The sequence below is a fragment of the Taudactylus pleione genome, unplaced genomic scaffold (assembly GCF_031769625.1).
Source record: "Taudactylus pleione unplaced genomic scaffold, aTauple2 ptg000464l, whole genome shotgun sequence".
In the NCBI taxonomy this organism is placed as follows: Eukaryota; Metazoa; Chordata; class Amphibia; order Anura; family Myobatrachidae; genus Taudactylus; species Taudactylus pleione.
Window position 1 is genome coordinate 1214818 of NW_028284866.1, and position 27019 is coordinate 1241836.

The 27019-nt window shown below is 44.7% G+C and overlaps 1 protein-coding gene across 2 annotated transcripts in view; it reads left to right on the forward strand.

Moving 5' to 3' along the window:
* Positions 1-480: 480 nt before the first annotated feature.
* Positions 481-27019, forward strand: part of SLC68A1 (solute carrier family 68 member 1) — a 42844-nt gene continuing 16305 nt past the window's right edge. Inside the window, exons 1-7 of one of the 2 annotated variants that reach the window (XM_088448700.1) lie at positions 481-755; positions 6193-6439; positions 15175-15254; positions 17833-18282; positions 22917-23034; positions 25408-25504; positions 26472-26643. In XM_088448700.1, coding sequence (XP_088304826.1) covers positions 6275-6439; positions 15175-15254; positions 17833-18282; positions 22917-23034; positions 25408-25504; positions 26472-26643 — 1082 coding nt within the window. In that variant the 5' untranslated portion in view covers positions 481-755; positions 6193-6274. The remainder of the gene's footprint in view (positions 756-6192; positions 6440-15174; positions 15255-17832; positions 18283-22916; positions 23035-25407; positions 25505-26471; positions 26644-27019) is intronic. The other variant, XM_088448699.1, reaches the window with a different exon arrangement.

The following is a 27019-nucleotide window of genomic DNA, read 5'->3' on the forward strand; positions in this document are numbered from 1 at the left end:
GACACATATAGTGGGTTACTGTGATCACTGGTCCTGTATATGCTGGCATTATGACACACAATACACTATGTATGACACATATAATGGGTTACTGTGATCGCTGGTCCTGTATATGCTGGAATTATGACACACAATACACTTTGTATGACACATATTAAAGCTGGATAAGTGCTAATTATGCCCTCTTTATGGACTGGCCATACTCACTCTAGCATTTGGAAACCCACATCTAGAAATCCTTCGTTTGCCACTGCGAAGGGTTATTAGAGTTCAGTATAAACCAGTCCCATATGTATTAATTCATTGTGAATCTGGTTGCTAACCTCCCTTGCAATTCTATTTATTACTGTACATATGACAGCAGCAATGGGACCTGCAGCCGCTGAGAGTGATAAAAACACAGCTAGTGTCACTCACAGACTCCCATTATATGACATGTACATAGGGACCGATGTGTGCAGGATGTGAGTGACCTGTGTGTGTAGTGTGCTCCAGTCTCTCTGCCACCGTGGCAGCAGCAGTAGCTGTAATACCCGCAGCTTCCTCTCATCACACGCCGGCTCCTTCCGCATTACTATAGGCCGCAGCACGGCGCTCGCCTGCCGCTCTCTGTCCATGGGGAAGAGGAAGTGAGGACAGAGATATCCGGATCCCGTGCTACTGCTTCTCCTCAGTGCAGGGTCTAGGCCTGAGATCCCCTGGATATGACAGGTCAGTGTCTCCTACTACACCAACGGGAAGACAGCCGGGATGAGGTATGGGCCTCTGGATGCCTCAGTGTGATTAGATATTATTACTTTAGTAATATTATTATATACCATACGAAGCTGCTGCTCTTATTCTGCCAGTTTTGATTCATCATATCATTTTGCTGGCGCTTTTGTATTACTCTATGTATACATTATTAGAATAATCTGCAAATGAAATGCATCTTCCATAGGGTACCACATAGAAGGCACACAGAGGGTAATGGTGATGGGCACCAATCTCTGATTCTTTATAAAAAGATTAATTTTCATGCCTGACGCAAACATTTTTGGATAAGTACTGGAGACGGGTGCTGGGTCAGAGGTGCGCTCTAGTTGATGCCGCGTGCAACCGAATGATGTTTTCAGTGTGCGCATGCGTCCCGATGCCGCTGAGCGAGTTTAGGCGCAGAGGCGACTTCAGTGGGCGTTTCTGGGTGGTAATGGGGGTGGCTAGCGGCTGTGTTGCTGTCAGCGACTGCATCTTTTGTTGTAGTTGCAGTGATTTCAGCGGCCATGTTCAGATGGATGATCTGCGCCTCCGTAGGGCTGGGGCAATGTTGTATGGTGCGGACTAGTGCAGCAGCTGATGGGTGTCTCTGTACGAATCCTTTCGGCTGCGGCATTAGCATATAGACGGAGTTGTGGCTGCATTAGCGTGCACGTCAGATCCAAAAATCATGATGTGGAAACAGCTATATACTCATCTGGTCCCCGACGTCTCTCGATCCACTGTGCAAACATCGGCTTTTCTTTTGTCGTTTTTTTTTTTTTTTACTGCGCAAACTTTTCGCAATGCACTGACAGCGCATTTGGCAAATAATAACTATTAAATGAAGACAAGTGAACCCGCATCAGTCAGAATGATCGATGCAGCACCGCTGATTGGCCATTACTATAAAGTACAGACTGGAACTGTCCCTGGTTTGAATGATTTGTCACTGGAAGTGTCACTTTCCTGAATATGGATGAGCTGTGCAGTGCAATTCCTCTAGTTCTTTATAAAAATAAGATGTAACAGTCGTCCTGTCCTAAGGAGTTTACAGTCTGATAGAGAAAGCAGAATTTTGTATCCGGTAAAATCATGGGTGTATCTGTAATGGGTGCATGATGTATAGCGTGGGCCCTTCTGAACACAGGAGCTAATGAGCGCTCATAGACAACACTTACCTGTCTGTCTGTCGGCGCTGCAGAAATCATGGGGAAGTGGTGTGGCTCCCATTTCCCAAAGATGTGTACATGCGCAGTAGAGCAATCACCGGGAAAATGGCGTGGGCGCCATGTTCCTGGAGATCAGCTTATACACAGTAGACTCTGGCACAGTGCCATAGTCTACTTGGCACATGCGCCAGTGAGGGAATGGGATGGGGGCCACATGAAGGCTGCGCATGGGCCCCTCCTCTCTTAATCCGTCCCTGGTTAATATTCTAGATATATAAAGTGTAATTGCAGTTTTATTAAAGGTAGGTGGCTGCAACACAGAGAAATATATAATAATTAGCAATGGTCACATAATGGATTTTTGTTTCAATGGTCCTCTCTACAATCTTGGCACTCTACTCTGACCCGCTTTCTTCAGAAGTGCTGTCACTCTGCTGAGTGCCTCTGGAGGTAGTCACGCTCTCAAGGGGCCTCTTTGGAGACTGCAGCAGTGTCTGGGTTCAGTAGCTCCACAAGAGATATTTTTATGAAAGTTGTGTGCCTCTGAACCACAGAGATCGTTCATGTTGTTCTACAGGTTCTGAAGAATGGGTTTCCCTGACAAGCTGTTAAAAAAACGGTTTCTAGTGGCTGAGTGTTCCCAAAACTGCAGTACTCAAGACACCTCAGAAACTGCCTGGAGTTAGGAAGTTGCACATGTGTGCAGTTATCAACAGCCTGGACTCAGGCTTTAGAAGTTGCCAGTAATCATCCACTGCCCAGAGACTTTAGCAGTGTTCCTGTAATCATCCACTGCCCAGAGACTTTAGCAGTGTTCCTGTAATCATCCACTGCCCGGAGACTTTAGCAGTGGTCCTGTAATCATCCACTGCCCAGAGACTTTAGCAGTGTTCCTGTAATCATCCACTGCCCAGAGACAGACTTTAGCAGTGTGCCTGTAATCATCCACTGCCCAGAGACAGACTTTAGCAGTGTGCCTGTAATCATCCACTGCTCAGAGATAGACTTTAGCAGTGTGCCTGTAATCATCCACTGCTCAGAGATAGACTTTAGCAGTGTGCCTGTAATCATCCACTGTTCAGAGACAGACTTTAGCAGTGTGCCTGTAATCATCCACTGCACAGAGACAGACTTTAGCAGTGTGCCTGTAATCATCCACTGCACAGAGACAGACTTTAGCAGTGTGCCTGTAATCATCCACTGCACAGAGACTGACTTTAGCAGTGTGCCTGTAATCATCCACTGCACAGAGACAGACTTTAGCAGTGTGCCTGTAATCATCCACTGCACAGAGACAGACTTTAGCAGTGTGCCTGTAATCATCCACTGCACAGAGACAGACTTTAGCAGTGTGCCTGTAATCATCCACTGCACAGAGACAGACTTTAGCAGTGTGCCTGTAATCATCCACTGCACAGAGACAGACTTTAGCAGTGTGCCTGTAATCATCCACTGCACAGAGACAGACTTTAGCAGTGTGCCTGTAATCATCCACTGCACAGAGACAGACTTTAGCAGTGTGCCTGTAATCATCCACTGCACAGAGACAGACTTTAGCAGTGTGCCTGTAATCATCCACTGCACAGAGACAGACTTTAGCAGTGTGCCTGTAATCATCCATTGCACAGAGACAGACTTTAGCAGTATACCTGTAATCATCCACTGCACAGAGACAGACTTTCGCAGTGTGCATTTAATAATCAACACCAGACAGGCTAGTACTGTACTGGTAATCATCAACTGCCTACAGCCATTTAGCACAGTGCTTGCATCCAGATACCCACAGCATGTTCCTACATTGGTGAGCAGCTGCCATCACAACTTCTGCAAACATAATAAAAAAGTTTAATGACTCTGTGATCAACAGCGAGCATATTTCCAAAGAAAAATATAATTATTATTAGCCTTTAGTTAATAGGTGCCGCAAACTTTTGGTGCTCTGTACAGAGCAAGATGCAAAATTGGGTAAGCTTAGTAAATATAACAATGCATACATAATAACACCTAATTACAGATGTGGGCATATAACTAACATGCCTGGCTCATCTTCCTCTCCAAACGTACTATATCTGTCTCCCTTCTCCTATAAACCCTACACTAGCTTAAAGGACCTACTCCTCTCCTGTTTACATCTCTGACCTTATGTCCCTTCACACTCCAATATGCCCACTTATCTCCACAAATGAACAGCTCCCAACTGATTACTTCCACTCCCACCTCCATGTTTTTGCCCGTGCTGCTCCTTACCTTTGGAATTCTCTCCCTATCAGACTCTCCTCCTCTCTACAATACTTCAAACAGGCGCTCATCAAAGCCTCCAAGCTCTCATCCTAACCCACTGCTCTATACTCCTTGCTCACTGTCTCTCCCCTCTGTGTCACCCCTGTCTGTCTGCCCCTCCCCTACAGACTGTAAGCTCTCACGAGCAGGGCCCTCTTCCCTCATGTACTTTTCCTTTTCCTGATTTATACCACTATCTCCTCCACTCTGTCTACAGTGACACCTAACCCTTGGTTTCTGTTGCCATGCTGCTTATTTGGGTATTATGACAATGATTAAATATTTATATGTCCATGTCCTGCAGTGTTCTGTACTGTAAGTCACTTTTTTCTTGTTTTGTTCATATTGCTTCTTGTATGAACATTGTAAGGCGCTGCGGACCCCTTGTGGCACCATAGAGATAAAAGTTGATAATATGCCAGCAGGCTGAGAAAGTACATTGAGCAGATGGGAAGAAACATTAGGAGGGAGGGCCCTGCTCACGAGAGCTTACATTCTGAAGGGGAGGAGTGGTGGTATTGGGAGGTAAGGATGCGAGAAGGAGGTCCGGGTTAGGAAGAGATCAGGTAGGCAAGGGGGAATAAGTTTGTTTTCAGGAAACATTTGAAACAGTGCATGTTGGGGAAGGTGGAGTAAGCAAGGCAAGCAAATTGTGAAGTTAGGCAGGGGATAAAATCAAAGACAAAAGAATACCAGGAGCATTTCCAGGTGTTAAGGAAGGCCGAAGCCTCTGCCCAGAGTACTAGGTGTGGGCCAGAATCTAGGACAGTTTGGGTGGAGGCTCTGGAATCGACTAGATTGAAAATCCTGGTGTCTTGAAGCAGGTAGGACGGTAAGGAGTAGGCCCACTTGAGTAAGGTCCCAGGAGAGAACAGGAGTGCCCATACACCAAAGAGAGAAATTCTATAGTGGCTGAGTGATACGGTTCTCCTTCCAACCGTATCACTCCAAGAAGCTGCACAGAAAATCCAGGCACCAATGGCTGCTTTAAAACAGGTGTCTGTAATTTTTTCACCTTACAGTAACCGTACAGATTTACCCAAGCAAATGGTCAAGAAAAACATTGTATATAGTGTTACAGGTTCCAGGTTTGGACTTCAGTGAGCAATAAACTTATCTATAGATGGTGACCGCATTCAGACACCATATAATTTCTTCTTGATGGGTCTGTAATGTAACAATTCAGTAATTAACTACTTAGATTATGGGCTATTGTTAAACTCTTCTCCTCTCATCTGTTTATGGTGTCTTGCACAAACAATGTTATTCCATGTTCCACCTTTCTTGTAATGAAAGGGTCCCTGAATGTAACATTGAAACTAGAGTCATCTTGTGACTCACAGATGTATATGTTAATCTTCCAGTAAAGGGGGTTTCCACCATAAATATTTACTGCTGAAATACGTCTATAGTATTATTATTAGCTGTTTTATGTAACAAACTTTTTTTTTTCGTTTGTCCTATAAATCTGTTTTATCAGTGTATATCAATGTAAATTTGCTGGAATTAAACAAGAAAACAGTAAGTGGGAAATAGATTTGTACCCTCTAGCACACTGTAGTAACAAAGTAACAGTGTATCTCTCTGAGCTGATATACTGTACGCCTGCTTATCGTCATCATTTTTACGGGCAAGGAAATGAAATTCAGAATTTGGGCTTTGTTTGTTGGAGCTGGCAGGTTCAGCCCTACGGCTGTTCACAAATAATGCACATTGATGGGAGACGTTTTTCAGTAGGCAGTTACATTTTTTTATGTACTAATGTAAAACAGACAATCTTGTTCAGCAGGTCTGTACGTGTACATTCTCTGATTGCTATTTAAGTTCTCAGAGCTGTACCGGGTGACAGTGACCTAATAGTCGCACATTATTGATTCCAGAAGTTTATTGGCTTATCAGGTGACATCCTCTTTTTTGGGTTTTACAGTCTGTTCGGTAAAATTGTGGTGTATATTGTGATATTAACAAGCTTCTATTTTGTTTTATTTTATTTCTTGGCTTTTAGGACAAATGGTTTGGGCATTCTGTAGCAGCAGATGGTATGGATGACTGGATACGGACTGACGTCTGTTGCTGAATAACTTAACATGGGCTTGAGAGTTGTGGCAGCAGTTTTCCACCTCCCCACAGCTGTGCTCTATGGCTCATTGTCGTTCTTCCTCTCTGTCCTGCATAATGTCTTCCTCTTGTACTATGTGGACACCTTTGTTTCTGTTTACAAGATCGACAAGCTGTCTTTCTGGATTGGAGAGGTTAGTTCCATAGTTGATCTATGTAAATGTGTGCTGTGATATATATATATATATATATATATATATATATATATATATATATATATATGAGAAGGGGTACCTTTGGTGCGCTACAACTTTGAGTATTAATTGAACAGAAGAAATTTCCACCACTTAGGGGGATTTATTGCAATATTAGCTGTTGGTCAAACACAACCCTCTAGTTAGTCTTCAAATCACCATAAGTTTATGTTTTGGATATTGTTCATAAAATAAAAGCCCTATGGTAGCCCATAATTCTTATACCTGAATATTTTATTCTTGGTATATCAACAGAGGTAAAAATATGAACAATTTAAAATACAAATAAATACATAAATCGCATAAAACAACTTTTAGTAAACCTGCCCCAGTACAGAAGGATAGATGTTGTTATCTGCCACCTACACCTTTACACATGTGAGCTCTTAGGTGGACTTCTTATGTGGTAGGTGGAGGTTTTTCAAAGCGATGACCCTACGCGTTTCGTCCACCTACGGGACTTCATCAGGGGTAAACACAAACATGGAACTGGTCTGAACAAACACTTGATGATATGGAATTGGTTAGAACACTCAGTAGTATAAGCTTATTTTCTGTCCCTTGATAGGGAGAAATTCCTAGGAAGGCTTTTAAAAGCCAAGTAGTTCTTATAAAGATTTTACTGGAACGATTAGATGGATGTTTCTCAACCAATAAATGTAACCAGATTCCTTAATAGCAATTTAAATATGAAGATGCATCATATACTCCCAGTGTGTAAAAATGATGAGACCCAGCGCCAAGCAAGTGGTAAAACTCTATTCAGTCCAATGAAGTGTATGTCTCCCTCTGTTAGCAGTAACCCCTTTTACACCAAAGTCCCCGGGTCTGACCCGGGATTTGGAACACGTTTCCAACCCGGATCAGACCCCCTTTTACACTGCGGCGCCGACCCGGGCTATGCCCGAGTCGGCACCATTCACACCTGATCCGGGTCAGCACTGACCCGGCTGTCCGGCGTAGGTGACCAGCGATTTTTCCCCTCCCTCCCTCTCCGCGACCAACTTACCTTATCCTGCAGTGGTCCGGAGGCCGGGAGAGCAGGTGGGGTGCGCTGCTTCGTGCCGCTCGGGCAGGCACTGCTTGCAGTGGCCGCTTGGAGATGATGTCATCTCCAAGCGCCACTGAAGCCGGCCAATCAGGCGGCATGCGGCACGACACGGGTCATCATGAACCGCGGCTCAATTTATACAACAGTCACCCCCTCTAATATCTTTAGTGATGTGGTCGATATTTTATATTTTAGGGATGCTAAAGGGTGCTGAGCACCCCTAAAATGACGCGCCACTCGCTCTCTCGTCCCTCTAGGGCCGCTCTAATGGCGGAACCGTGGAGCGCCATCCGTTCTCTAAACGTACGGATTGTTTGACCCACATAATACAACCCGCACGTGCACATGATAATATAGATGACAAATTGCAGGATCCTTCTTTGGAGTATAAAAAGGCTTTCCATTCTGATCATGGCATTACAGAATAAATTAATCAGCAAAAAATCGTTTGATATTCTTACGATAGAGTACCCGTTAGTACCTGTCATGTATACTATACCGAAGGTACATAAGGATGCTAGGGATCCTCCGGGCAGACCTATCGTTTCTGCCCGGGGATCCCTATTGCAACCCATCTCCCAATTTTTGGATTTTTTTGTTACAGCCATTAATTATGAGTCAGCCTACCTTTTTGAAGGACACAACTCAGTTTTTGTTAAAATTGAACAGTTTGGTTCATATTCCTTTGGGCACCATCCTATGCACTCTCCATGTAAAAAATGTATACACCATTGTTCCCCATGACATGGGTTTAAATTCTATGCATGGGGTTTTGCAAAGTAACAATTTTGGTGACCTGGATGTAGCTCTGTTCCTGGAGCCTGAGACTCTAGAAGTGCTCCCAGATGTAGCATCTGCTGTGTGGGAGAAAGAGAGGGTTTCTTCCAATTGCTGATCTAGCCGTGCTTTTGCAGGCAGGCTATGGTCAGCTGAAGATGGTGTTGTAAAACAACTGGAGTTTTTGCCAATATCAGAAGCTCGTACAGATATGGTAGTATTCTGACTCCCTGACGCCTGAGATAGGCAGTCATGACTGCCATTATCTTGGTAAATACCTGAGAGGGGCTGTTGATAGGCCAAAGGGCAGCACCTGGAATTGGTAATGTTACTGTAGGATAGCAAACCGTATAAGCTGTTGGTGGGATGGCGTAATAGGAACATGCAGATACGCATCCTGAATGTCAAGGGGATCTATAAAATCCCCAGGTTCCATTGCCAAAATAATTGACCGGAGAGTTTCCATACAGAACTTGGGTACACAAATAAATTTGTGGATGGTTTTTAGATTTAGAATAGGTCGATGAGACCCATTCGGTTTCTGTACCAAAAATAGATTGGAATAATAATCCCGTCCTTGTTGTAACACAGGAACCGGTATTATTACCACTGCCTGCTGCAGGGAAAGAATGGCCTCCAGAAGGGCCACATTTACCACACCTGATGGAGGAATTGTGCAAAAAAACTTCTGGGGAAGATGCCTCCGGAAAGTGAGAGCATACCCCTGAGAGACCATTTCTCGGACCCAGGCATCTGCTGTTGTTTGATGCCAGCATCCCCCACCAAGAAGGAGGCCTGCCCCATCAGGCCGAGGGTTTGTCGTCCGGCTTAGATGCTGGACGTCTGGCCGACCCAGACCTCTTAGTTTGTCGCCTGGTTGTCCTATAAAAACTAGACTGTCTGGAGGAAGACTGTTCCTTTGCTCATCCCTGAGGATGAAAAAAACAAAAAGAAAAACTGCCTAGACTTCAATGTAGCCGTATATGGCAGACCTGCAGATTTTGAAGCCGCCAGAGTAGCTATTATCATATCTAACTCTGCTCCAAAAAGTATATTTCCATAAAAATGTAAAGTTTTCAGAGCCATCTTTGATCCTGTATCAGCTCACCAAGATCTTAACCAAAGGACCCTGCGTGCCACTACTGACGCTGCTGATGCTGTAGAAGCTAAAATTCCAGCATCTATTGCAGCTCCTCCCAAATAGGAGGCTGCTTCCCGTATGTGGGAGATGTGCTTCATCTGTTCTCTGGTAGCATCTGGTAGAAAGCCCTCCAATGCCCCTGTCCATTCCTCAACAGCTTTGGCACCCAGGCTCCAGCCATAGCTGGACAAGTAGCGGCTCCTGATGATAAAAATATTGCCTTAAGACATGTTTACATTTTCCTATCTGTAGAATCCTTAAGAGAAAATGCTGAAGGAATAGACAATGTAGCATTCCTTTACTAAGTGCGTCACATGAGCATCCACAGTAGGAGGCACCTCCCACTTAGTACATTCAGAAGCTGGGAAAGGATACAACGATGTTAATCTTTTATGCACATAAAACAGTTTATCTGGGTTACCCCATGCCTCTTCCATAAGCTCAGTGAGCTGCTCAGATTTAGGAAACTCCGTTTTGACCACCTTCTGGGGTTTAAACACTGGAGCCTTTCTTACTAGGAACTGGTTCATCAGCCTGAATATCTAGGATTGACTTAACAGCCCTCACTAAAGAAGGAACATCCACTGAGGACGGATGGTCCTCTTCCCCTAAGCTAGACCCCGGAGAGGAGCCCTGCGCATCATCTGATTCGTCTGTTGATGCGTCTGAATCCATATGCTGAACTACCGGTCTGCTTGCAACCGCTGACTGAGCCATACTCTGACTTGGGTGGGCATAAGCATCCCTCCAGGAAGGATGAGATGCTTGTGGGTACCCCATACAAGGAGGCATTATGGGAGTAGCCATACGATCCACAACTGCTTCATAATCTGAGACAAGGAAGACACCCAAGATGGCTATTGTACAGGGACTGGTATACTGGACTGGTGAGGTGGCTCTTTTATAACAGACAGCACACAAACAATCCTTAACCAAGTCCTGAGAGGTCAAGCCCGCTACACAGGCTTTACATGAAACTAGCACAGGGGCCTCCCCGTCCTGATTCCCTTTACTTATTGACATATCTGTTTCAAAGGTAACAATGCAATGTAATGTGACAACCTTCACAAATAACAATTAAATGTGAAGTATAAGAAAACCCCACACACCTGCAACAGAGGGATGAGGAGAAAAACAGTGATAGCTATAACTGACAGAAGTAAAAGGCTGTATAAACACAGCAGCTAGCAAACCGTCGCATTGCATATGCAATTTAGTTGCAGTGGGCTTTGAATCAGCTACTCAAAACACAATGCTTGGGAAGATATAGGGCCTGATTCAGCAAGGAACGCACGGATGCAGATGCACACACCCGTCTGCTGCGAGTATATGCTAATAAATGCATACGCACGCAGATTAAGCAGAGGCCTAGCAATACACAATGCCACCCACTTCCCTTTAACCTGCTTCCTGTTATACCCTGCAAGACAGCGGAAACATCGCGAACCATTGAACACATTAGCATAATAGTGGTTGACCTGACTTCACACAGGATTTCTGCCACTTCCTGCGCGCAACTAGACCTCAGGCTTTGTCCGTCGCCCCAAGGGCTTAAATGTGCACGCCCCTAAAACGCAGTCCAAACGCACAGGCACGCCTGCGTTTGCACGACCACCCCCCCAAACTGCACTTCCTGTCAATCACTGTGCTCTGGGTCTGCGTAGTTTCTGCAAACGCAGTTCCCATCGCAGTAGCTAGTTCGTGCACGTGCAATGCGATGCATATGGCATGCGCAGTACGCAACAATTGTCCATTTGCGTGCGTCTGCATCCGTGCGTTCCTTGCTGAAAATGGCCCATAGTGCACTATATACGTGACCCATGGGAGTATACAGGGAGACTGAGCCAAAACCTCCTGAGACCAACCGCTTACAGCAGCGCACCAATAGTGTACTGTGAGCATCTCATATACACGAGGCGGGTAGGCTGAGCGACTCAGATGTGCAAAAACCTTTGATGGGACCGCGTCTGGGTTGGAGGAGGAGCTGCCGGGGGAATGCCTACCTCCCCTAAGCTGCATCAACCGACCAGGTACGCTGGCCACATGGCAGCAGAAGCACCTGCTGCCGATCCACGGCGTCAGACGATAAGGCCACGGTAGTCTAGTGAGGACATATTAAAGGTGAGGGCGGACACTGCCTCATTACTAACAGACAACTTTCTGCCTCTAGTAGTGAGAGTGATGATACCAGCAGAGCAGGCAGGGAGTGACTGGCAGACAGCTAGCAGACTACATGTTCTGTTATCGAGATATTACATGGACTACATCGTATGTGAAATCCAAACATCCATGATGTCAGATTGCTGCCCTGCAAAGTCTCTGCAGTATCAGCAATAAGCTTCTAAGTCTCACAGTGGCAGCAGAACTCAGACACCAGAGCTGTATGTCAGGAGTCTATACCATCGTTATCACTGACATACTGACTGCGCTGGATGACTGTGATGATGACATACGCCTAACTTCCCTACAGTGTGTTATGAATGGCATAAGGTCATCGCCAAAGGAGGCCAAGAAACCTGATGATCCCATCATCATGGCTCTCCTGCGCACAGTGAGAAAGGAGATGGTGGCAGTTATGTCGACAGTGCTGCAGGCATTAATGGCCATAGTGCAGATATACAACAGGAAAAGCTGCCATGGAAACAATATAATTCTGCTCCGTATACTAAGGTACGTCAACTATGCCAGCGAAGAAGTCCAGCTGAGCGCTCTACACCTGCTCAGGGAGCTGATAGAGCGGCACAGGCGCTACCCATGGAGCGAGATCAGCGCCATAATAAAGGAGCAGCTCGTAGCAATACTGACCAAGATGCAGAGCACCAATGCAGATCTGTCATCTGCTGCAGCTGCCTGTCTTTGCGCCTGCATTCCCCACCTGGGGTGTAATACATGGGAGCTGGAGGGCAGCAGCTGGGGGGATCCCCAGTATAGAGAGTCCCTATATAACTCTCTAGCATGGAAACATCGGCTAAAGACATTGTTATTAGCTGCATTGGGAAAACTACCCATCTGCATGGAAACAAGGGACCTTGTGAGACTCATTGGGGTAATGGAGGAATTTATTCCATATCATCAAGAGACCTATTCAATGTGTCCGAAGAGCTAGAAAAGGCACTGAAACATCCTAGCCCTGACATCCACAAAGGTGCAAGGAGAGTGGCCCAGTGTCTAGCTAAGAAGTGGATGAGCGTGGTAGCTGCACTGAACAACAAAGTGCAGCAATGCGAGGATGCCTGGCGGACGGAGGGAGCCCCAGATAACTTGCAGGCCAATCAGTAAGACCAGCAGACCCCAGGAGCGGCTGCTCTGAGAATGGTGCTGCACCTCGTTTGCTTGACCCATATGGAGAACCGGCTAGTGTTTCTGGACTTGTATCTACCTAATCCCCAATCTGCCTGCTCACCTGTAAATTCCACCTTGGGTTGCCTACTGGACCTGCCTCTGTCTCCCCCCGCCTGCTGGAATACCCGTGTATCAGACCAATGGACTTGGTTACTGGACCTGCCTCTGCCTCACCCTTGCCTGCCTGCTTGATTACCCGTGTATCAGACCCCTGGACTTGGTTACTGGACTCGCCTCTGTCTCACCCTTGTCTGGCTGTCATTACTGAACCTATGTACCAGAGACTACAAGAGTGAACCTGTTACTCAGGTGAGCAGCTCTAGCTCTATTATTTCTCTTTTTGTTTATTATACTGCTGTGTGCCTATTGGTGTCCAGTGTTACGCATATTAAGTAATACTCCTCATCAGTGCTATCCAGGCTGCCCAACTCGGGGGCTGGTTTAAGATTTGGGACGGTGCTATCCGTATTTTAATTGTACACTGTGCGTGGGGCCTGTTTTTATCTGGTTGCCGTGAACAGAAAGGAAATCTCTGAAAAACTCATTACAACAACTTCTGCAAAATATGTTCAAAGTGAAATTGTGACTTGCAGAAATGTGCTCATACACAGGAGCCTGTATGTTTTCCTGCACACATCTGTAAACATGGACAGCCTTCAATGTAGCGGATGGCTACAGCCGGCAAAGATACACACCTCCTAATAGGCATAACCTAAAAGTATGGGTGTAATGAAAACCGTTTCCATCTATAAGGGGCAGGGATAACTTGCGTCTCAATGACCCTACAGTACAGCGCTCATATGTGATTACCATCCAGGATCCCACCACCTCCCCTCCTCTCTGTACCTACCACCCTCCTTCTGTCCCTCTAGGCATCATCCTTGACTCATCCCTCACTGAATGTCGCCCCCTCTGGGGCAGCTAGAGTAACCCACCATACCACTTACCTGATGAGAGATCAGTAAGCCTGAGGGGCCTTGGCTTTTCCTGATTTGGCTCTGATGCTGAAATCACTGCTCTCTCCCAGTCTCTTCAGACATAGAAACAACACTGACACAGCGTAACTGTGCAGCTTCGGGAACACATGCAGCCAATAGCGCATCCCTGTACAGACAAGTTATCCAACCAGCATTGTGAGAGAAGGACTGTTACCCGTGTCCTGCCAGGAGTTGTAGTTTGACGTAGGCTGAGGAGCTTAACGCTACTGTGCACTGAACTTTGCTCTAGAACTACAGAGACCATCATGCAAAGGTCACTGGTTTGGATGCCAGACATTGCATCTGCCACATTTGTAAAGTGTATTGTGTTTACTCTTTGATGTATAATGGTTATGGACTAGCCTGTCGCTCAGGTTTTGTGACCTTCTCCAACTAATTATTTCAGCCAGATCTAAACCTGATTTCAGTACATGTCCTTGTTTTTAAAGGGTGGCCTTGGTATATTTTTATTCAATACTAAAAGATTATCTGAATCTCATTTTCATGTTCTTTATTATCACTAGTGTTCAACCTATATATTGGAGAAATAATAACAAATGTCCTGTCTGTATGCTGGTCGCTTTGCATGGCGTCTGTATTGCTCTGACTGTAGCCTCTTGCCTGCCTTCTACAGTATGCTTATGTTCTATTGAGGTCTCACGTTGAGAGTGATTTGGTTTAGCTTGTAAAAATTCGCCCTATAGGACACCTTTCAGGGTAGATGGATAGTGTGATCTAGAGAAGCATAAGATGCAGCTAGTCGCTGTTTTCCCCCTATACGTGTCTGTCACCAATCTGCCGTCTCCAGAGACTTAGTACAAGATCTAAGAATATAATGGAGCTTTGTCTCATCTGTGTTTAGTTTGAAATTTAGTTGGTTGACGTTCAGTAAGTTAATGAATTCAGACAGGAGAAACCTTTCTCCTTCTCAGATTAGGCGCATGTTGTGGTCCTGGTTATTTGTGGGGGCGTGGTCTAATTGTGGGGCCGTGGTTATGTCTGCCCTTTAGGGAAAAAAAATATAAAAAGGAATTACAGTGACGCTGGAGAGGGGTGCAGTGAGCCCCTCAGCCAGGGGCACATCCAAGGGAAGGGGGAGTGATCACTGTGCCCTGCAGCCACTGGGCTTGGGAGAGGGGCTGCTGACAGGTAAGAGAGGGGGAGGGTCGGCAGACACGGCCTCTCCAACAGGTCTGGACCCAGGTAGTTAGTTAGTAACCTCCTCCCTACCCCTTCTCCACGACGCTATTCTTGGGACATATTGTTTCCCTGATGAGGTTTTTTTTGTGTAATTATCTGCAAAAAATGATATATGCGAATTACATTTAGTAGCTAGCCCTGTCTTTCCACACACTTGTTATATATAATGGTATATTTTTTATTATAGACCATATTCTTAATATGGAACAGCCTGAACGATCCTTTGTTTGGATGGTTAAGTGACCGCATCTTCCTGAACACAAAACAGTAAGTCTGCTGACTTCAGGAAACTTAAAAATACCCAGATGTATTAACATGTATGTTCTGAATATAGCTGAACTGTTTGCAGACTCTCCTAAGCTCTGTACAGCAAATCAATCCAATTCCTGCACTGATGAGACCTAATAAAGATTTGTTTCTCTGTGTTTCTGCCACCATAATCCATTCTGGAGAACCAGCAATTCTAGCTAGTAGACAAGGAGAGAGTGATTTACATGTATTTGCTAAAACGTCCAAAGATGAAGCTTAATCCTTCTGTGGGAAAATGCTGTTTTTTAAGAACTATCTATAGGCGGGATCTAATGACAGGCGTCGAAATCCCGAAGCCTGCCATTTAACCTACGCCGGGAGCCCGACGCCCAGCATGCCGATTGAAGGTAAGCCGGGCGGCAGGTGCGGACAGCCGCACGGGGAGGAGGATTAGGTTAGGGGCTCCCGGGGGGGGACTTAGGGTTAGGCACCACCCCGGGAGGATTAGGGTTGGGCTAGGGGAAGGGCGGACCCCCGGCGGAGGTTAGGGTTAGGGACCACCCCGGGAGGTTTAGGCTGCAGGGGGGGGAGGGGGTCAGGTTTAGGCACTTACAGGGGGTGGATTAGGGTTAGGCACTTGGGTGGGGGGGTTAGAGTTAGGCACCCTTAAGGGAGTGTTAGGGGGGGGGGGTTAGGTTGGTGAATATAGAAAATACTTATGTGTCGGGATCTTCACTGCTGGTCTTCCAGCGTCGGGATTCGAACCGTCCGGCGGTATTTCATAGATCCCCTGTAGGCATGTCTGCGAGAAGGCAGCTTTTTTATATATTATGCAGAATTCTGTTGAACTGTGTAATATATTTAATTAGAAAAGTAATGTAAAACCATTTAATGCTTTTGTTTTGTTATATAGTTTTTTTTTTTTATGTAATGCAATTAAATACTGTTGCAGTTGCTTTCCACAAAATGTGTAATGAATATATACAGTACGTCTAATGAAAATATTTAAAGTCAGCAGGTCAATATTATTTTTTAAATGTAAACATAATACATATTAAAAGACTTTGGGATCTATTTACTAAGCTTTGGATGGAGATAAAGTACCAGCCAACCAGCTCCTGTCATTTTTCAAACACAGCCTGTGACAAGGCAGTTAGGAGCTGATTGAGCGATTTCCCTTGAACTTTCCCCGGCGCTCCAAGACACGATATGGTGCTAAAGTGTCTAATCTGACTTTCTATCGTGCATCCTTAACGATTTCCAGTGCGTCGTGTACGACGAGATTGGCAGATCTTGTCTGCTGTAGGCAATATCTGAAGATGCGATGTATGACCCGCGGGTACACGCATTGTGATCGTGAGTGGGCAGTCACAATTTGGACCTATTGTACACAATTTGTTGTTCCGATGCGTCTAAATCCGGCGAATCATGTAAAATATTGTCTAGTGCATACGCACCTTAAGGCTTAGTAAATAGACCCCAAAATCTCTCTTCCCCCTTACTTTTATGGGCTTGATACCAAATGTCAACACTAATTTGGTCGACATGGAAAAAGGTCGACATGACAAAAGTTAGACATTACAGAAGGTCGTCTGGTTCAAAAGTTCGACATGGAAATGGTCGACACATTATTTTTTTTCTAACCCTAACGTCCCTCCTAGTGCCTTACCCTAACCATTCCTCCTAGTGCCTAACCCTAACCATCCCTCCTAGTGCCTAACCCTAACCGTTCCTCCTAGTGCCTAACCCTAACCATCCCTCCTAGTGCCTAACCCTAACCATCCCTCCTAGTACCTAACCCTAACCATCCCTCCTAGTACCTAACCCTAACCATCCCTCCTAGTGCCTAACCCTAACCATTCCTCCTAGTGCCTAACCATCCTTCCTAATGCCTAACCCTAAACGTTCCTCCTAGTGCCTAACCCTAACCATCCCTCCTAGTGCCTACCCCTAACCATTCCTCGTAGTGCCTAACCATAACCATCCCTCCTAGTGCCTAACCCTAACCGTTCCTCCTAGTGCCTAACCCTAACCATCCCTCGTAGTGCCTTACCCTAACCATAACCACCCCTCCTAATGCCTAACCCTAACCATCCCTCCTAGTGCCTAACCATCCCTCCTAGTGCCTAACCGTCAACCTTTTGTATGGAACCCAATTGTATAGCTGTGTGATTTAACACCCAGGACCCCTACTCCCACACATGAAAATCTCCCACTTTGATGTATTTTCTGGGTCGCCAAGTTTGGGGCATTGTTAAAGTGAGTGGGCAGAGACAGGAGGTCAGGTTACAGTCATCTTACAGTGGTTGGAGCCATCGCTACGCTGCAGCCTTGCTCACTTGAAAACAAATTTCCAGACTCTGATGCCTGGAGTACGCAATGGACAAGGCATTGCTGAGGCTTAGGTATATGTTGGTCAGTGACCCTTCCTAGAGAATTTTTAGTACATGAACCCAGTCAAACTTCTTGAAAACGTAAATGCTCAATAAAATGTAATACTTCTAATTATACTGCAAATATATCCACTATCTCCCTAAACAAGATTTAAGACAACTTTTAAAATAATGATATTGAGGTGTATATTTTCTTGCTGCAGGTCCAATGTAGTTATCTCAACCCCTGAAGTGGTGCTAAAGAGGCTCAATGCTTTGAGCAGAAATGGACCATTGTTTGCACTCTCTTTCCTGGCATTCTGGGTATCCTGGGCTCACCCTGGCTTACAATTCCTCATCTGTCTCTGCCTGTACGACAGCTTCCTCACCATGGTAGACCTCAACCACAATGCCTTGTTAGCTGACCTTGCCGTGTCAGCAGTGGAGAGGACAAGACTGAACTTTCACTGTTCACTTTTTAGCGCTATTGGTTCACTATCCGTTTTTGCATCTTACACCGTTTGGAACAAGGAAGACTTTTTCTCCTTTAGGATATTTTGTGTGATCTTGGCAGCAGTGTCCGCCCTGGGGTTTACTGTCTCAACATGGCTGCTAAAACAACGATTTCAGACGGGGGGGAAAGCTGCTGAAGACCAGGGCTCCATATTGAAAGAGTAAGTGTGAAATATTGCAATTGAAGGGATGCAAATTATGTAGTTTCAAGTAACAGTTGATACTGTCCAAATGGGGTTTTTGGATCACTGGGATTGATTCACTACCGATCGCAACTGCGACTGCAATAGCGATTACGCAGGCAGTTCAACTGTGGTAGTATGCTAATCCATTGCGATCCCTATGCCGTCACAGCACAACATTAGGACTCCCACTTTACCTTACACACATCCGTAATGTTTAGCAAGACTGCGAAACCATTGGTACAATTGAGTACCATCGCAGCCTCACGCACACTTGCACACGGTAAGACCTTACTCAGAGATTACTAACTTCATCGCATGCTGATTCCTCAGTCTGCATTGGGCATCGCAGTGGCTAATTTATGCATGCCCCAGCAACGGCGTTCAAATGCCGATCACCCCCTCCCCCTTACCACCCACAAGCGGCACTTCCTGTCTGCACTTCACTCTGAGATGGGTCTCTATAGTCACTGCGATCGCAGTCACGATTGCAGTGGCCGGTTCGCGCACTGCTATCATGCGCAGTAACCAACAATCAGCTGATTGCGTGCGTAATCGCAGTTGCGATCGGTAATGAATCAGGCTCGCTGTTATTTAGACCCCATGGAGGAAGCCATTTTGCCTTCAGCCTTAGTGATGGGCTACATTGTGGTCAATGTCTGTCCAACCCCCAAAATGTCAGTCTAATTTGTGTAGTCCAGGTGCCACAATGCTGTACACAGCAACTGTTTATAAAGTTCAAATGAATTATTATAGGGAAGGAGTTTGCTTTCTCCATGCGATAAATTGAGGCTTACTGAATAATATGACATGTGATCCACAGGTGTTGTAACCCTTAGCAATAATCAGAAAAAAATTAAGAGTTCAAAAATGTTGTTGCTAAGTGTTACATTAAGTTTGTGCATATAGCACCATGCTATTTCATAAGTCCAAATGTCTGCAAATCAGTTGTACTCCCTCACTGTCATGTAGATTTTTATGGCATCTACTACATAATACAAGAAAACACTATAGGTATCCAATGAATAAAAATAAAGGTAGACTAATGCTGCATACACACGGGACGATTCTCATGAACGATAACCATATCGTTGAACGATATATCGTTCATATCGTTCATTCATAGGCAGTGAACAATCGACCAACGACCAATGATGCTTGTTCCCACATGGACGATAAAGATATCTTTCATCGTCCATGCATGCAGGCCAACTTGGACGATATCATCAATTGTCTCTGTTCAGATATGTGGCAGGATATCTTTGAACGATCTATGAATGATCTCTGAATGATATCTCTGAACGATATCTATGAACGATATCTTTGAAATATATCTTTCAAGTCGTGGTGGTACAGATCGTACCGTGTGTATAAGGTTATCGCCAAAGGTGCCTTAATGGCTGAAGGGGCATCAGGTGCTTAGTATCCTTCCTTTGGTCCTGGGGTCACCCCAAAAGTTAATAACGCTAAAAGTATTTCGCGATTCCATATGATCGGTACTTTAGACTCTTGTAACTGTCATCTTTTGTTTCAATATTGAACCTTGTGTCAGCAGAACAAACTATTTGGCAACTCCCGTTAATATAAACAATTGTTACAAAAAAAGATCTGCTAAGCAAAACAACTTTCATTCAAATGTTCTACAATATTATTGTCTAAGTGGAAGTGAAGCATGGTAGTAATATCCCTGTAACTGCTGGTTGTCCGCCAGGTGATGTACGTAGCCATTTCTTAGAGGTGTTTTTGTTTTGTTTATAGCACTAGCAGGTTCCTCTCCACAATCACCACAGCACCACGCCTTTAGGTGCAGATGAGGATTTACTGTAAACCACACTTGTGTGTAGTATTGTATAGAAGATCACACATTTATTGTCCTAAATGGCAACGCCTGAGTGGCAATGCACACAGACACCCGGTTGCTGGAACAGTCCCTCCCATGCCATTAGTTGCCGCCTATGCCTCTTCACCCCCTTCCTCCCCCATGAATTTTTGTCAGTGTTTCTGATGTCCCTTGTTACTGCCACAGCCAATATGTACCCTTCGGAAGGGAATGGATTGGTTTCCAATAGAGATTAAGATTAGGGCAACACACACACATAAAAGACCTACTTAAACTTTTGCAAGGTTGTGTTTGAATAAGGCGTTAAGATTGGATTTCCATAACAACATCTCCTAAAAATGTCTGTTACTGCCTCCTCTGAGTGACAGCCTAATCCTTGCTGCGTGTTTGAACTGTACATTAGACTCCTGCAAATGTCATCTCAACGTCATGTACTAATCCTAATATATCATACTGTACCTAAGTTAATGATGTGTCAACTCACGCAACATGCCAATAAATCCTACATGTATCTTAAACAGTACGTTGGCCGTTTAAAAAGACGCACATTTTTCCTCTATGTACAGAAATATCTAAACTGTTTGTCAGCAATCACTGTCTCAAACTTGATAACATTGAAGCCTTTTGACATTATAGGAGTAACTTATTTGCAGTGGCGCTCTGATTTTGGGTGTTTTTTTTTTTAAACAGAAAGTGAGATTTAGGAACAATACAAAGCTATAATTAAATACACCACTACACTATTTTATCAGCATGCAATGCCCTGCCCTACACTGATGGCCACATCCTGATTTGCATGTCAGCATACCACATGGGCAATATACTGTTGGTTAGTATATGATGTACAGCTCTAATATTGAGGCTATTGTATAATGCAAAGCCCCACCACAACAGAGCTCTAATGTGATCCAGTAGGATAGCAATCCATTAATAGGTGAAAAATACCAACTAGAATTTGACTGTCGCAGTTTCTGGATGAATGATTCTGGAATGGTTGGTGTCTATATAAAGTAATGTAACTGTTGCGGAATAGGATGTTTAGTATAAACACATTTTATAAAAGGTGACATCACTTGTAATTAGAATTATATTTGGGTCATAGTTTTTGCATCCAATACACACCTCCCATCTAATCAGATTCAGTTACTAGAGCCATTCAGTCTTAAGCATTTAAGGCTCTTTAGGTCTCATTCAGACCTGGTCGCAAGCGCCGATGCACCCGCAACCGGGTCGATGGTTAGCCGTGCACACACGCAGTGGCCGCACTGCGCGTGCGCAAGCCCCGGAGCGAGAGAGAAACTCTCTCGCTCCAGAGCTCTCTACAAAAGGGGCGGCGGTCGATGTTGATCGACAGCTCGCCCCGTTTTGTAGGCGGGCCGGGGGAGTGGTTTCCAAAACGGAGGCGTTCCTTAAGGAACGCCTACCGTTTTGTGGGCGGCTGCACTGACATCATCAGTGATGTCAGTGGGGAGTTTCCTGCTCGATCAGAGCAGGAAACTCCCTGGGGCTTGCGGTTGCCGAGACCCAACCTTAGGGTCTCGTCGCAAGCCCTGATGGTAGCGATGGTGTTCACCATCGCGACCATCAACCTGGTCGGTCGCTAAGCTGTGGGTGGTAACCCACAGCTTAGTTAGCGACCAGGAGACCGCACTAAAAAAAAGGCAGTGGCTGCCCTCATTCAGAGACCGCTTCTTGCGACCGCCTCTGAATGAGGGCCTTTGTTCCTTCTTGCCAGATTTTGGTAGGTCTTGGCTTGTGTGGAAGGCAGCAGCTTCATTACAAGGACCCTTGCTTGGCGGTAAGCAATGCAGACAACCACAAAAGGTTGCGCTATGTGTGGGCAAAGGGGGTGCTCTATCTAGCTATGTGGCAAAGGCATGCCAGTATACTTCCATGGTTTGGTCACCAAAGGGGGAGACTTGATGAAGCCAGGCGCAAGAAAATGCAGGTTATTGTTTCTGCGCCTCTCTCCATCAGTAGGGATTTGGAGAGGATGTGGTGGGACCCTACAACTTTACCAGCTCGTGTTCTGGAGAAGGCGGTCATCAGCCACTCAGCAACGTAAGAGACCAAAAGCCATCTAGATAAACGCTAACATGAGGGATGAGCTGGTTCTAGCTGACGCTCTGCTTCATCCACCAACCGACCACCTTGATGCCCTCTAGCCTTGTTCTGTTGGCCCAGCATCTGGCCCTTCCCTCTCAGTTAAGCTTTTTAAGTGCCAGGATAGGAACAAGCATGCCACAATGGCTACAGTGACAATATACATATAACTACTCTAATACTTCTTTTTTTTTTTTTTTACTTTTTAGCTCATAATGACGTTTGAATCATTTAAAAAACAGCACAGTGGCTATCATTGCTGCCTCACTATGGGATACATTCCTGTCGGGGCATTATCCTTGTGGAGTTTACATGTTTTTCCCATATTGTGTTTGCATTGGCTTCCTCCAGATGCTTTGTTTTCCTCCATAAACAACATCATTATTATTATTATTATTATTATTATTATTATTATTATTATTAGCTTCTAAAGAAATGAACATTTGCATGATTAAACATTCACTGTGTTAGTGCTATATAAATAAAGAGAATAATTATAGAATACCATTTTAGTGGTATTGTATAATTATTTGTAGGATTTTTTTTACTGATTTTTTTACGGTCTGATTTTCTATATAAACTGTTACAACACTAGCATGTCGGAGAACAGACTTTACAGGTTACATGTTGGTGTACGATGCGCTATAATGCTGCAGTGTTTCTCCCTTAGATTATATGTGAATGAACCCTTGGCTTCTCCTGAGAAAAAGATCACTCTTCTCGAATACCTCAAACAACTATCAAAACACCGGAACTTTGTCTGGTTTGTCTGCATGAACTTGGTGCAGGTAAGATTGAACCTTCTCTTAAGTTACCAAGCTATGTGCACGCTCAGTTGTACATTTTACAGTCATTGCAAATACACCATTATATTACTCAAGCGATCTCAATATGTGCGGGCACTTTTATAGTTTTTAGTGGAATTTTACATATGTTAGGGAAATCCTCAGCCAGATCCAGCAAGGTGACTATTCAGTTTGGGGAGGCTGTTTCTGCCATTTGATAATTAGGCCAAAATACACAATGGGCTTGATTCTGAATCTGGTGCTGCCGCGTCCTTGTGTGTGTGTGTCTATGTCTATGTCTTTTGCTGGTGTAGCTTGTGCGACTTTATGCTTATAACGGTACAAGCCCTTCCCTGATGTACATAAGTGTGTCTGCTTGTGCAAGGACTAAGACACCAACTTTGAGTATCTTTAGATTGCTGAAATACTGCTTGGTGTGTCTCAGGCGCTACCATTGGACGCACCATTCAAACTTGCACCAGCCACATGCTAGGGGCAGAATCTCGTCAGAGTAGGGCATTCTATGTGAGTGATTAAGCGTCTGAGTTCACAACCAGTTCAGCGACACTCCCTTAACTTAAGAATGTAAGCTCTCACGAGCAGGGCCCTCTTCCCTTATGTGCTTCTCCTTCCCTCACTCATACGATCATCTACTTCAAACTCCCCACAAGGGCACCCAATACTTGGTAGCTGACGCCCTGCTGCTTATTCTGGGTGTTATGATCACTATTTCAACAATGTTTATAAACAATGTTCTTATTCTGTATTGTTTTGTACTGTAAATTGCTGTTTTCGTGTTTGCTAATTTTTTTATGTACTTTGTGTGGTGCTGTCGGAACCCTTGTGGCGCCCTATAAATAAAGGAGGATGATAATAACAACATGCCCATAAGTCAGTGAGTAATGAATACAGATGGGCATCTGCTGGGTGACCTAGATAACGTGAACTGTTTGGGGTCCTGAGGACCGAGCCTGAGAAGTACTGACCTAAAAAAAAATTGCAGTTGCATTTATCACTTTAATAATATTCCTAATCAGTTACCCCCATCTTTGCCAACCTACTTGTTCACTGATAGCGCTTTGATGTAAACCGAGCTGAGTTTGTGTCCCCAAATGATGATGAATGTTTTTAGGACAAGTCTATGAAGATTGTTCTTCAGTAAATTTAATGTGGGGGTATAGACTTTGCTGGCCGACCGACTGCTTAAACACCAATTGGACGACCAGTATGTAAGTTGTGACTTCATTGTCGCTGGTTTCCGCAGCCAGCATGTAGGTCAGTCCGTCGGTCACCCGTGCACACAGGCAGATGATCACCTTATGCAACAAACTGCTTAAAGACAGACTTGAGTGTGCTAGAAGCACCAGAGCAGAGCGATACCCCAGGCAGGAAAGAGGAACTGCACGGGTTTTGACCGGTACAGGGTGTTAGAATGAACACGCGTAATTTCTGTCTGTGGAAACTACTGATCAGGCAAAATAGATGAACTTACATGTGTATGATTCAAAAAAATCTAGAAAACATGACCTGTTGGTGGTACTTGAGGATTGGAGTTATAAATCATTGAGTTAAAATATTTAATTGATGGGTTGCTGGAAATGATCAAATATTAAGACATCTCTCCTTTTTGATTGGGGACTTGCGGTTCTTCATAGTTCAGAATGTTAGTATATAACTCCCATATGGGATATAGTCGTCATCCTGGCGTGCGGGATGCCGACGGTCTAAATACCTGCGTTGAAATCCCGACCGGTCGGGATCCCAGCACCAGTATCCCGACCGCCGGCATTCCGAAGGTACGTATCGGGGTGTTAGGGGGAGGTTAGCGTTAGCTAGCGGGGTTAGGCACAAGATAAGGTGCGGGGAGGGGAAGGTTAGTTTTAGGCACTGAGGGGGGAGGGTTAGGGTAGGGATAGGGTAAATACTTACCATGCGTTCCTAAGGGGCTCGGGATTCTGGCTGTCGGGATGCCTCTGTTCGGTATTCTGAGCAGTGGCATTAGGATAGACGGGATTTCATACCCAACCCCTCCCATACAATGGAACCGTCGTGTATTTCAGTCTTTTGTCTGCTTCCCAAAATAATAAATGTTTGATTTATGAAATAACCATACTCGAATGGATTATCCCCCAGCACGTGTATTGTGAGTCATATCTGCAGACATCACATTATCTTGGTGATTAGAAGGTCATTAGTGTACAGTATCCATAACACTGCTATCTGGAGTAACGCAGTGCTGTCACATACACACCCTGTTTACTTGTTACTGCATATCTTCATTCAGGGTTTGTTCTGGTCAGACACACTCTGTAAATGGAATAAATGACATGTACTGTAGTAAGGGATGTGTTGCTAAGTTTCCGCTTTGTTTCACAGGTTTTTCACTGTCATTTCAACAGTAATTTTTTCCCCCTGTTCCTGGAGCATTTGTTGTCGGACAGAATCTCTCTTTCTACGGGGTCTTTTTTACTAGGTAAGTTTAACCTGCTGACCTGTCTGGCTAAGTAGTGGCTAAGCGCCAGTGCTCAAACACAAAGCCACACTTGCTGGTAACAGAATAAATGTAATGTCACTTTTGAAGTTTCCCCTTAATTTGGAGATCTATGGTCTGTATTTTCCACCAATAGCTTGGCAGTCCTCTCCTAGCTTTGGACTGTCAATCACTGACAGTCTGATGCCGGACTGAGGGTGAACACGCAGGACCCGTACTGCACATGCACAGTACGGGTCTGGCGCCTGCGGAGATCCCTGACCATCAGGAATCTGCGTTCAGATTGCGTTCTGCTGAATAAGGCCCATTGACCCCTAATGGTTAAGCAGTGCTCCTTATAATGGCTGCAGGAATAATCAGACGGCGATCATGTGTCAGCACATAAGATTATCACTGAGCTGAGGCTGTTGTAACCATTAGTCCAGTGGTGGTCCCAATGTAAAGTACTGATGCGCTTCGTCACAGTGAAATGTGTCCATACCGCTACTTTGTGACTGCCGCTGACCTATCTGTACAACATGCTCCACTTGATTATTACTTAACAACAACAATTATTTTCTTGGTTTTCTAAATTTTCTTTGCCTATCCACTAGACTATTAAAATGAGCGATTACGATATCGTTCGATAATCGTTTGAAAATTTGGTCTTTGAGACATCTATCATCGTGCAAACATGCTGGTCAACCTGACGATATCGTCAGGTTCAGCATGTTTGCAGATGATTGATTGTGCCTGCATTGACCGACATATCGTTCAGTGTGGGCACCCTGCAGTGTAGTTAAACGATATCATTATCGTTCAGTCTTTTCACTGTCGGGTAGTGGATACCCGCCTTTATTTGCAGTACTGCCTGGATAAACTATACCATATTTGTATAAGCAGCACTTTAACCTTAACATTGCTTTATTCATTATTAGGAGGACTTATACCTTTTTTTCTCTCTTTTCAGGTGTTTCTTATATAGCCCCCCATCTAAACAACATGTACTTCCTCTCCCTGTGTCAGAAATATGGGGTATACAATGTTGTGCGCTGCCTATTCATGCTCAAGCTGGTTCTTAGTGTGGTGATGCTTCTAGCCGGGCCCGACCAGATATACCTACTTTGTATATTCATAGCCAGGTTTGTTCCCCCATCTACGCTTTGTTATTTGTGCACAGGGTATAATCCACTAAATCAGTGATTCCCAAACTTTACAGGGTCGTCGCCTCCTTGGTTTCACTAATTTATTCCAGCACTCTCACCTATTTAAGCCATTACGCAAAACAAATGATTTAAAATTTTTAATTTTAAAGTTTTTGTTTACTTTACATAAAACAGTATTAAGTAATGATGTTGATAATGGAATTAAAAGTTTTATTTCATTTAGAAAACAAATGCAATGGTGACAGATGGACATTTACCCCCTTGCTGATTATAATGTGCAATTGGTACTGATTTCTCTTGTATGTGCTGACATAACTGCTATTCCTGACATCTGCTCCTGGGATATACACAA